The 13,536-nt window shown below is 42.5% G+C and overlaps 1 protein-coding gene across 35 annotated transcripts in view; it reads left to right on the top strand.

Annotated features, from left to right (window-relative positions):
- The window catches only part of NACA (nascent polypeptide associated complex subunit alpha), a 52,350-nt gene that overhangs the window by 19,269 nt on the left and 19,545 nt on the right, over window positions 1-13,536 (top strand). For 34 of the 35 annotated variants that reach the window (XM_086959782.1, XM_086959797.1, XM_086959793.1 and 31 more), the window contains one exon: window positions 4,014-6,872. In XM_086959782.1, coding sequence (XP_086815908.1) covers window positions 4,014-6,872 — 2,859 coding nt within the window. The remainder of the gene's footprint in view (window positions 1-4,013; window positions 6,873-13,536) is intronic. The other variant, XM_086959911.1, reaches the window with a different exon arrangement.

Raw genomic sequence — 13,536 nt, forward strand, 5'->3', positions numbered from 1 at the left:
CTTAGTAAATCAGGTAGTCTCTGGTAAAGCCCCACCAGGAGCAAGGTCCACTCTGCTCAGCCCATCACACCAACTGAATCTTCCCACATACAAAGCAACCCCAACATTCCACGTGACATCATCGCAGGCAGAGAGAGAATCAGAAAGGAGAGACTGAAATGGCAATAAGCACATTGCAACACATCCAACTTCTTAATTATTAAACAATCAAAGGAATGGAAGACAAAGAGAATGTATAATATATAAAACAAAAAACATCCCCTAAACATTCAAAAGAAAAGATGAGAAAGCATTAATAAACTCAACCAACTCCACCCTCCCCTTAGATAATGATCATAAGCACAAAAAAGAAATGCATAGATGGAAAACGCACTTCCGACGGAAAGAAGAAGACAGTATCAACACAATATAAAACCTCCTTCTCCCTGAAAATGATCATAAACAAAAGAAATACAAAACAAGAAAAAAACATCCAAAAAAAGAATAAATCCAAAACCGCACACAATACCTAATGTGCCATACACCAAAAACTGCAGTGAAACAAATCAAGCACAATACTAAACGAGCATAAACTGGGGCAAGACAGGGATCTACAACCCTAACTGCACAAATCCCAAAACAAAGGGTAACAAGTGTGATGAGGGGAGTTAAACTACACTTGAGTTAACTCTCCACGTGTGTACCCGTCACACACAGACTGAGTAGCATATAAACATAACACCAGACAACCAAAAACCTAGGGTATCCCTTAACCCCATGTGTGTAGCCATCACACACAGCATGCACATACAAATCAAAACCTAGGGTATCCCTTAACCCAAAGTAAATCCAGGGTAACTTTTAAACCAATGACACTCTCGCTAAACTATGGGCATCCTTAAACCCATGACACACTCGCTAAAACTATTGGTAAACCCCAACCCAATTGTCTAGAATCCTAGACAAAACTGACAAACTTGAAATTCAGAAAAACCGAGCACAAACGTGCAGACAAGACACTCTTGCAACATACACTAGAATACAGTATACTTAAACCCAAACATAATGGCCAAAACCAGGAATAAAGAAAAGCAAGAGAAAATGAGCATAGTCCTGAACACAATCAATAGGGGAAAACAGCAACAGTCAAAACGATGTGACAGTTCACACAACCTACAGCTATCAGTAGTAAACTTTCCCTATTGGACAAAACACACACACAAACCCCCAAAACCCTTCTAGATATAATAAAAACATGACAAAACACTCCTAAAATACAATTGATATAACATGGTAAAGCTTCATAGATATGGAAACAATGTGCAATTGCAAGGTAAAATGCATTATATCAAAACAGGCTTGCAACATTTTCCCAATTGTGTGCTCCTTGCCAGTCTTAGCCTTACAGTCTGTTGGATCATCCAAGACCTTTCGAGTCATACACCAGGGCTCGATCTTTGCCCCCGAGGAATGTCAAAATGAACATAGAGACTATGTAAAAATACACAGTACCTTGACTGAAGCAATATTTGGTTTCATATCGCTGTGCCCAAAGCGTAGCTGATCTCCTCTAAAAAACGTGGTTGGCAAAATAAACTGTTGAAAATCCAATGAATATTTTCACGAAGCCGTGCACCAGGCGGTAACTAAGCAACCAAAGAAGCTAAAATGGCGGCACGCATGCGTGTGACGTCACCACGTCCATGTGTCATACGCAAAGCCAGCCAGGAAGAGGAGCGAGAGAACAGCGCGATGGCAAGGTGCGCGGGCGAGCAGCGCGGCACCAGCGCGTTCGGGAATGAAGCAGAGCGAGGAAGGAAAGCGAGGCGGAGCGTGTTTGAAATGGCAGGTAAGGCCGTTTGGAATCAAGCGTAAACAACTTAGCTTCTGCCCCAGAGTCAAATGAAAATACAGGGAAACAGCCGAAAACGGGAATAAGTGCACAATATGGAGGTCACCTGGAGTGAACAAAACAGTCGATAGGGAATCCAAGCAGGGAAATTAAAACCCAAGAGGCTTAGTGCAATCCAAGTCCAAAGAGATCCGGTAGAGGGATCCAGGAAGCACGAAAATAAAAACAGATAAAAGCCAAATCCATAAATCCACAAGTCCAGAATAAGGTTATTCTTTTAAGAGGAGACACTTTCTTCCCAGTTTGTAGGCAGGCCAATAGAAACTAGCACGTCCTGCCTGCACACATCGCTGCATCTTTTACTGCAGACAAAACCTAAAGCGCATCGCTGCTTTCCAAAAGGCATACAGTTTAAAACAGTTTATTTAAGTGTAGTTTTCCTTTAGCACTTGTCATAGCTGCCAATCCATTGAAGAGTCAGTCAGAGTCAATGCAGGGATAATGTAGCGGAGACTTTGTCATTTCTCAAAGGCAGCAAACAGACAAAGAGAAACTGGCACAATCTAGTCAAAAGGGCGACCGTTGGTAGGGGCACTGGTGGGGCATATTGGGTGCCAAGTTTCCTCCATTCAGCTTATTAGAAGTCATTAAATTCCAAAACTTTAAAAACGCTTCTTCATCTACTTAAACAGCTTCACTTACTTCAGTTTTAAAAGTCAAGACCAACCAAGGTAGCTCAAGTAGGTTCTTTTTCAAACGTCGCCAGTGTTAAAACGAAGTAATAGCGTAGACATCTCTTGTAGAAGGTATAAGTAGATTTATTCACGTAGTAATCAGCAGGTATACAGTTACAAGAAGATCCTTAGTAAATCAGGTAGTCTCTGGTAAAGCCCCACCAGGAGCAAGGTCCACTCTGCTCAGCCCATCACACCAACTGAATCTTCCCACATACAAAGCAACCCCAACATTCCACGTGACATCATCGCAGGCAGAGAGAGAACCAGAAAGGAGAGACTGAAATGGCAATAAGCACATTACAACAATGTTCATATTAAAATCCAGGATGTAGAGCTCACCAAATGTAGGACTGTCGAAGCATTGTGTTTTCTCAATATAGTTTTTTTTAATGCATGCAATAATCCATACGTTTTTCTGGGACACGTATGCTGCAAAGATTTCATTGGGCTTAAGAAATGACACTAGTATGGACGTTTTGTTTTCATGTTGAGGGCTCCTTTTCCACATGGTAAATTGTTATGGATAGAAGATCAAAAGTATACTCCTATTTAAATGTCGCAGTTAGTAGCAGTCTTTGTTTGTTTGCCTGGTAGTTAGTGACTGCATAGAGGTGAATTTTGACAACCTATTTTCTCATGTTTGTAACCAATTCGATGTCACCATGCTAAAATATGAACTGTTTTTTTGTGAATTTCGTTGATTTTTATCTTTTTAAACTTTTTATATTTGGTGGTCTTTAAGAAGGTGAAAACGTATATTTGAATATTAATGCTTTATCATGGGAAGGCATTGTTTTTAAAGCAAGACGACTGGAATGAATCCAGCAGTATGTAAAAGGACACCGTGAATTCACTGGCCACCCTCATATAGCCATATCGCTTGACACCCAAGAGCAGTGTTTAAAAAAAAAATAAAAAAAATTTTTTTTTGCACTTTTTCCATTACCAGTTATTTTCCTGGTGCCACCTTTAAGTACTTGATTTTGCAGCTTTTGGTATATTTTAATGTAGTCTGACAACGTTGAACTCTTTTAACTCATTGTTCATGCTGGAGGCAATAGTGAAATATGTTCCTATGATTCCAAATATGTACGATTTGCACAGTACTGATTTTGAAATGTCAAATGGTCCCTAAGGTATTTGGCCAGATATGCGTTTGCAAGCGTGCATCATCCTGTATTTTATGTAATTGTTGTGAGTGTATGTGTAAAAGAGCGTTTTGGGCAACAGTTTCACAAGTTACTTTTATTTTCCGTGAGTTTTAGGTAAGACAATTAATGCACGTTAACTATCTTTAATGTATTTTATTCATTACGCTATATTCCTTGAGTGAATTGCATGTATCTGATTTCATTTTGCTCGCTTTCTTCTGTTTCCCCCTTTTTATCAATACTTTTTGAAAAATATTGTTTCTCCTTGCCCTACCTTTTCTGGGGGTTTCAAAGCTGTTGTAGAATCTGGTAGCTGTCCTGAAAGACAAGAATTGGCAGCCATTCAAGCTCCTGCACTATCTGCATTGCTTGCTTTTAACCCCGTCTCAGAGTCCCTATCCCAGGGCTCCACCTGCGTTCCACCTAACCATGCTGCTCAGCCAAGCTACTGTCTGCCAAATGAGGCCCTTTTGGCTGCGATGCCAGGATTGGCAGATTTAGATGTGGTTGCTGCTTTCCCTGTCTTCCCGGTGGCTTGCATCACTGACTCTCCAAATCATGAGGACCTCAGTCACCCTGTATGTAGTCAGGGATCTTCAGACTTACCTGACCGCTCCTGTGATCTGGACTTTCTTCTTGCCTCGTCAGGTGTTGCCTCTGTCCTAGAGCAGAAAGGTACCCGAGATATGGTTGGGCCTTGTCCTGCTTCAACAGATGAGACTATACAGGATAGAATCAAAGATGCTTCTGGTGTAATAACCACTCCAAGCAAAGGGGATCTTCCCAATTTGAATGATGTCCCGAAGGTAGCTGTGGCCGAGACTCCCTCAGAAGAGATTTGGAACACTTCCTTATGTGATGCTTTAGTCTCAGAGGTGGCATCCACTCCACAGCAGGGCCTGTCAGTTATTTTTGATTCTGTGCTTATAAATGCTTTAACACTTGAAGCAGACCTAAATGTGCTTCATTTGGAGGACCGTGCTTCTTTGAAAGATGTTTCGATTCCAGAGGATGATTCTTCAATGACAGATGCTACAGATGGCACACCAACTGATGCATCTGCTCAGAACACAAAAGCTTATGGTAGCAGTGCAGATTTTTCAGACACCACCACGATAGAGGTCCTTGCACTTTGCCAGCACGATTCCTCCACCCAAGCAGGAACATTGCATTTGAACCCCAAAGGCATGCCTTTCGCTTCAGAAGTTGTCCGTTCTTTGAAACCGGTTCTGAACACTGCAATGCCAATAAATGCAAATACTTTTAGTGTAACGGAGCACCCAGTGCCTGAGATTCCAACTGAGACGCCCTCTGAGGAGGCCATTGCTCTTAAACTTGCTTCCATAGGAGTTAATGCACAGGGAACTGTAGAAGTTGCTGCAAACACTTTAAATACACCCTCCTTAAAAGGGGTTGCTGATTCGACTCGGCTGGTGGAATCTACAGTAACCCCACATTCACTAGTCCAAAACATAGGATCATTGGAGGTACCAGCCTCTGACGTACATGACTCGATCACCGAACAAGGTTCCCTAGATCGTGATGTTTTAGTTTCCCTTGTACACACTTCAGAAGAAAAGGCTGCTCCGATAGTCTCCGAGCCTCCTGATGCAGATTACAAGCATGGACATGGTGGTGTTACACCAAATGACATCCTGCGCATTCCTGGGTTAGTGGATGTTTTACCTGCTACTTCAGTTAAAGTCTCCAACTGTGCTGTAGTAGGCACACAGGAGCAAAAGCAACTTGTTTGTTCAGGTGATTCTTCAGGGTTGATGGGCACACAGAGACAAAGTGAAGTTTTAACAGACCTAGATGCATCAGCAGAGGCCCCAGTTCGAAAAGAGACATCCATGGGGAGTTTAGTGCCAACCAAAGCCATGGCTTTTGCCCATCCTACATTGAATTCTAGGTTAGGCGTGGTTGCAATTCCTGCAATGACAGAAAGTGGTGTTTCAGTGCCAGAAAATGGTTTTAAACCAAAGGAAATTCCTGAAGTTTTCTTAATGTCAAAGAAGGGTTTGGAAGTACATACCCCTATATTGCTCAAGGCTAGCACCATCCAAAATCTAGACTCTGTTAATGCCCTGCTAGGACAAACCAAAACTGACCCTGCTTTAGAAGATTCAGTGTGCCCCCCAAATCAAGATGTTTATTACAGTGAAATGCCGGTCACTCCCTCTGTAGTGCATGCTACGAATGCCAGCAACCCCACTAACAATTTTTCTGCCATATTGCAAGTCCAAGATCAGACTATGTTGAAAGATTCTGTATCCCATGTACTAGATGCATGTACCCCTGCTCCTTTCACTGATGCCAGTTTGATTGCTGCTTCTATGGAGCCCTGTGATACCAAGCCTAGCTCCTCTGCTTCTCCACTGGGCATGCTGGATTCACTAGCCGACTCTGTTGCTGTCACTGTGCTTCAGTCTCCGTTACATATTGCACCAGTAGCACACAACTCTACTGCAGATGCAGCTGATTTGGAGTTGACCCTTAAGATGACACCATCCACCCCAGACTCTTCAAAGCCCATGAGTCAAAATCTGCATGTCTCCACAGATTCGCCATATCTGACGTTGTGTGCTGAGCAGCTCGCTCCTAACTTACCTGCTACTCATGATGTTGGGCACCCCTGCACCTCTGCCCTCATCATTAACAATGACTGTTATAGTCCCAATCTGCTTCAGAGTGATTTGCTTTCTGATAAAATCTCTTCACCTTTTGATCCGCCTAACATTTCTTCTCCAATTCTTCCAGCTAATACTGCTTTGCCTATTTCTTCTGAACCTACTCTTCATCCTCTCCCAACTCCTACACTGATACCTACTGATCCTTCATCAGCTAAACCGCTAATTCCTCCTCCTGCTTCAGCAACTTCTCTCCCTGTGCTTCTTAAACCATCTACACCTTCACCTGAAGTGGCACCCTCCACTCCATCCAAGCCTTCTGCCCTCGGACCTAAACTGCCACCTCCCGATGCTGTACCTGCAGAAGATGATGATCTACCACCTCTGATCCCACCAGAGGTACCCGCTGAAGAGTCTCCTTTCCAGCCAATCCTGGTGGATATTGCTTCTCCCAAATCGGCAGTGCCTTCTCCCAAGGCCCCTGCACCGCTGGCCAAAGAAACCATGCTGAAGAACGATAAGGGTATTTTGCCTCACGATTGCAGTGTGCATGGAGTTTAAGCCACACAGAGGCTGACTGCAGAGTACTAACTCTTTAGTCCTGGCAGAGCATGAGTTATTTTACTTTGTCTATCCAATTTCTAGATTGATTAGATGTACCTGTGACACACTAACGAACGTAGAACGAAACCGGTTCCGTGTGGTTTCCAAAACATTGCAGCACATGGAGTTGTCAGTACACTTGGCACATAGGGTTAGAAAACGAAGTAATGTTGCTCATTGATATTTATTTTCTTTGCTCGTGTCCCTTCTATTGTGCATTATTTGAAAATACTGCTAACCTCCTTACTGTATCAGAATCTGTATCAGTTATACATTCGACCAAAGATTCATACCTGAACAACGCCTAGTTCCATGGCCACATTCCCTGTCCTCCTACTTGGGATCCCTTGATTTGGAAAAGGAATAACTTGGGCTTAATCTGCAGAAGCAGTTGAAGGTTTTTAGTGTCTGAACAGCCTCTCCATTCCAACTTGGTAGGCATATCATGTATACGATTCTTCAATTGTTGAAGGATTGGCCTGCAGTGGACTGACATAGTGTAGATATCCGGAAGGTGTGAGCATGTGTATTTTCCCCACAGAAATAGACTGGACTGGCTCTTCCCTTCAGTCTAGGTGTGGTTGCTGATTCCAGTACCTCGCCTTCATTGTAAAATATTCTAGTTCGGTTCATAAGACAGTCAAAACATGCGGCGACCCGACAAATGAAATCTTGGAACATCTATTTTGGTAGCTACCACATCACCTAGGAGAGTGACCAGGTTGTCGCCAGTCTTTTGTAATCAAAAATTCACTATCACAGCTGCATACTGTTTCATGGAGACCAAAATATGTTTCATGGTTGTTTACTAAAGTACTGTCAGACTTCATATTGGTTACCTTATCTTCCTGTTTTTTTTCTCTAGAATTGCTTTCTTATCAGGGCAGAAGACTCTTCATTACAAAACATCAAAAAAGTACCGGAAATTGTACCAGGGTAGATCACATGTTTCTCAGAAGTTTGACGTCTGTTGGGTTACTTTTGCATCCCAAAGTAGTGCTCCCAGAAATCGTACCTCCATAATACTCTTACATAGCAATTTTCCCCCAGCTAAAACCGCTTTTAAATCCGTGGTTTTCACATAAGCCAATGGATCTGGAAGCCCATGGGCCATCCAGTGTGAGCTCTTGAAGTGCTGCACCATGTAAGCCAAACATTGGCAGAGGAGTTTGAATGGTCTTTTAGAGCGGGTTTGCCGGATTCATGGCCTGTGCCACTGGCCATCCATGTTTCTCTTATTATTGTCTACACAAGAGGCTAGACACAAGTCCTATTATGCTCTTAGCCCTTGACGCTTCAATTCTCAGCAGCCCTACCCCAGAACCCTGGCCTACTCGGTTATCGTTCTAAGGGCCGCTATTTAGGTAACCGAGATGTGTAGCAAGGTATTCGTAGCAAGGTATTTGTAGTTTGCAGGGTGATGGCCGATTATACATGCGTTTGTGACTTTGGTGCATATTTCTGCCACAGTTTCTGGTACATTAACAAGATATCAGTATATTCATGTTGTGAATGTAGAGGACTGGGAACACTTGATGAAGGCAGAGTTCCTTATTTTAATTTTAAGTGACTTTCTCACACATCAGTGTCCCAGCTGGTAATTTTGCAGTTAAGTGGTATATACATTCTCTAGTGTATTGTAAATGTATTATATATAGTGCTTACTACGTCCAAACCAAAAAGGAGAAGCGTAGAGGTACTGATAGAATCACCCTCCAAAGCAAGACTTTTTTTTAACCACAGAGATTCTATCAAAAAAGTGAAAAAAGTGATGATTTTTTAATTTTTACCGTTTCTAAAAAGGTGCTAGGCTCTCTCTTACACATGGAAAGATGGGAGCACAATGTGCTTGTTAAAATACCCCTCACACACTAAAAAACCGTTAGTGTCATGCTTCATCATAGGGGTCTTCCCGCCCCTATAACGGGACGGGGCGTGCTACGACCAGACGGAATACGCGGGAGCACTAAGATGTGACAGAGGCTATGTGTAGGTGCATGGGTATCAGTGAAAGTGTAGGGACCTAACACTAGTGAGTGTGCAAAAAGTGAAAAAATTGAAAAAAGTTAAAAATTCCCTGGCTTAGTAGAAAAAAACAATTTTATTAGCTTCTCTAGCTGGGAACATTAAGAAGGGGTTGTGTGGTAGAGCATTAGCTACTACCTAGTCGACATGTTTCGTAAGCAGTCCCCTACTGCTTACTCATCAGGACCATATAGCGATCCCTACTGTTACTACTCAGTTCTAACAAATAGTGCCTACTGTCCTACAAACAACCAACAAAAATAAGTTGGCTGTTTGGGCTTCAGGGCATGAGTTGGCCCAGGTGAAGCAGAAAAAATTGACCTGATGTGGTCTCTGTAAAAAGAAAGGGAAGAGAAAAACCAACATAGATGCATAAATAAGCAGTCTTATCTGAGTGGTAAATGCAAACAGACAATTTTTCCATATTATTGGGAGCAAACCGCATTGTAAATCTTAAAGGCGGTTCGATTCCTACATGTAAATCGACATGTAGTTGTCATGTGTCTCTCGACATCAACTTCCTGTCGTTAGAGACAATAGTGGTATCATATTATAGGGTCCACTGTCATCGCATCACACACACAAAACACTCATGACTCAATGCACTTACAACAGACAATTGAAAGGGGAGGGGGACCTCCTTTGTAACATTTAAAGTAATGGTCAGGATATCAGTAACATACTTATCTCAATAAATATCATCACCCCATGAGTTTGCAGGCGAGGGGTATTCTGCGCAGTTTACTGCAAAGGACAAAATCTCGTGTTAGATGGTTTCGAAATCAGCGAGAGTTTTGTCAGTACGTTTTACCCCAGCGACCCGTTTGAGACTCGGCGTCAAAGTCTTGTACTCACATTTCTGCCAGAAAGAGAAATCATTGTTCCTACCCCGTGCTCCTCCGAGGATAACCGGGCTCGAGCGTCCGTTTGTTTTATAAAGAGCTTTGCACTTCCGCGTTTGTTCCAGGCGCGGGTGCCGCCTACCACGCAACGCTAGAGCGTTAACTATCGAAAGATGGCCGCCTGTTTGTGGCGCGGCGAGGGTGTAAATGCGGAAGTCTTTCCGCAGTGTCTATTTTGAAATTGTATTAGAACGTTTTGATGGATAGATTTTTAAAAAGGTGGATAAACTATTAAAAGGCCATTCTAAATACTTCAAAATTAAGACAGTATATTTTGGGAGTGAGTTTCTCAGATCAAAGAACCCTCGTGGTGGCAATAGAAGTACAGGGGGGTGGTGGAAAGGGATGATGGGCTGGATACCTTACAGTTGGCTCCAGGGTATATTATCATTTAGCCCGTGTTTGTGTGATTGAATACGGAACACCCATCTCTGTTCCTTTTCAAGCAAAAATCTTTCATTGCTCACCAGTTCTATTACCGTCCATGTAATTTCCTCTGGTTTATGGTTCATTTCCAGGAAATGGTTGGTCAGCTTTGTACTGGATTTCCTGCATTTAATCGTGCTCTTGTGTTCACCTATCCTGACCTTGACCGCCCTGCTTGTCATGCCCACATATTCCAGTTGACAAGGACAGGTGATCAAATATACAACATTCACACTGTTGCAGTTGCTAAAAGCTCTGTTCCCAGACGGTGCCATTGATGAAGGTTATTTTTTTACTTTTTTTCGTAAGACCACAAACCCTGCATCCTTCACAGGGATAGTGACCCTGAACAAAGTTGGGGTCTCTTTGTGTGTTGTTATTGGATTTTGGCCTTGTATGGACCAAGACATCCCTGGAAAATTTTGTGCGCAAACATTGGTTTTGGTATTTGTAACCCACCACTGTTCAAAATTTTCCAGGGATGTCTTGGTCCATACAAGGCCAAAATCCAATAACAACACACAAAGAGACCCCAACTTTGTTCAGGGTCACTATCCCTGTGGAGGATGCAGGGTTTGTGGACTTACGAAAAAAAGTAAAAAAATAACCTTCAACAATGGCACCGTCTGGGAACAGAGAGCTTTTAGCAACTGCAACAGTGTGAATGTTGTATATTTGATCACCTGTCCTTGTCAACTGGAATATGTGGGCATGACAAGCAGGGCGGTCAAGGTCAGGATAGGTGAACACAAGAGCACGATTAAATGCAGGAAATCCAGTACAAAGCGGACCAACCATTTCCTGGAAATGAACCATAAACCAGAGGAAATTACATGGACGGTAATAGAACTGGTGAGCAATGAAAGATTTTTGCTTGAAAAGGAACAGAGATGGGTGTTCCGTATTCAATCACACAAACACGGGCTAAATGATAATATACCCTGGAGCCAACTGTAAGGTATCGAGCCCATCATCCCTTTCCACCACCCCCCTGTACTTCTATTGCCACCACGAGGGTTCTTTGAACTGAGAAACTCACTCCCAAAATATACTGTCATAATTCTGAAGTAATTAGAATGGCCTTTAATAGTTTATCCAACTGTAAGGTATCGAGCCCATCATCCCTTTCCACCACCCCCCTGTACTTCTATTGCCACCACGAGGGTTCTTTGATCTGAGAAACTCACTCCCAAAATATACTGTCTTAATTTTGAAGTATTTAGAATGGCCTTTTAATAGTTTATCCACCTTTTTAAAAATCTATCCATCAAAACGTTCTAATACAATTTCAAAATAGACACTGCGGAAAGACTTCCGCATTTACACCCTCGCCGCGCCACAAACAGGCGGCCATCTTTCGATAGTTAACGCTCTAGCGTTGCGTGGTAGGCGGCACCCGCGCCTGGAACAAACGCGGAAGTGCAAAGCTCTTTATAAAACAAACGGGCGCTCGAGCCCGGTTATCCTCGGAGGAGCACGGGGGTAGGAACAATGATTTCTCTTTCTGGCAGAAATGTGAGTACAAGACTTTGACGCCGAGTCTCAAACGGGTCGCTGGGGTAAAACGTACTGACAAAACTCTCGCTGATTTCGAAACCATCTAACACAAGATTTTGTCCTTTGCAGTAAACTGCGCAGAATACCCCTCGCCTGCAAACTCATGGGGTGATGATATTTATTGAGATAAGTATGTTACTGATATCCTGACCGACCATTACTTTAAATGTTACAAAGGAGGTCCCCCTCTCCTTTCAATTGTTAGTCTGTTGTAAGTGCATTGAGTCATGAGTGTTTTGTGTGTGTGATGCGATGACAGTGGACCCTACAATATGATACCACTATTGTCTCTAACGACAGGAAGTTGATGTCGAGAGACACATGACAACTACATGTCGATTTACATGTAGGAATCGAACCGCCTTTAAGATTTACAATGCGGTTTGCTCCCAATAATATGGAAAAATTGTCTGTTTGCATTTACCACTCAGATAAGACTGCTTATTTATACATCTATGTTGGTTTTTCTCTTCCCTTTCTTTTTACAGAGACCACATCAGGTCAATTTTTTCTGCTTCACCTGGGCCAACTCATGCCCTGAAGCCCAAACAGCCAACTTATTTTTGTTGGTTGTTTGTAGGACAGTAGGCACTATTTGTTAGAACTGAGTAGTAACAGTAGGGATCGCTATATGGTCCTGATGAGTAAGCAGAAGGGGACTGCTTACGAAACATGTCGACTAGGTAGTAGCTAATGCTCTACCACACAACCCCTTCTTAATGTTCCCAGCTAGAGAAGCTAATAAAATTGTTTTTTTCTACTAAGCCAGGGAATTTTTAACTTTTTTCAATTTTTTCACTTTTTGCACACTCACTAGTGTTAGGTCCCTACACTTTCACTGATACCCATGCACCTACACATAGCCTCTGTCACATCTTAGTGCTCCCGCGTATTCCGTCTGGTCGTAGCACGCCCCGTCCCGTTATAGGGGCGGGAAGACCCCTATGATGAAGCATGACACTAACGGTTTTTTAGTGTGTGAGGGGTATTTTAACAAGCACATTGTGCTCCCATCTTTCCATGTGTAAGAGAGAGCCTAGCACCTTTTTAGAAACGGTAAAAATTAAAAAATCATCACTTTTTTCACTTTTTTGATAGAATCTCTGTGGTTAAAAAAAAATATAGTGCTTACTACCCCTGACGAGGCGTCAAAGCTTTTTCGGCGAGTAGCACACTACTCCGGGACCCCTAAAGGATTAGTATAGTGAAATATGAAAAGTAATTTGAGTGGTGGGTAGTTTAGTCCGTTATTTGGATTGAAAGGATAGAAGAGGGAAAAGGTTTGCATTTATATAGCACTTGTTATTCCTGAAGGGGTGTTGAAGCGTTTTTTTGGCTAGTAGCACTTTGGAACCCATAAAGGATTAGTGTTGAATTAGTATAGTGAAATATGAAAGTATTTTGAGTGGTGGATATGTCAGTCAGTTATTTGAATTGAGAAGGGTAGGGATCGAAGAGGGAAAATGTTTGCATTTATATACCACTTGTTACCCCTGATGGGGTGTTGAAGCGCTTTTCTGGCAAGTAACAAACCACTCCGGAACCCATAAAGGATTAGTGTTGAATTAGTATAGTGAAATATGAAAGTAATTTGAGTGGCGGATATGTTATTCAGTTATTTGGATAGAGCAGGGTAGTGGAGGGATAGAATAGGGAAAAAGGTTTGCAGTTAAA

This window comes from Lissotriton vulgaris, chromosome 1_1, assembly GCF_964263255.1.
Source record: "Lissotriton vulgaris chromosome 1_1, aLisVul1.2, whole genome shotgun sequence".
Classification (NCBI taxonomy): domain Eukaryota; kingdom Metazoa; phylum Chordata; class Amphibia; order Caudata; family Salamandridae; genus Lissotriton; species Lissotriton vulgaris.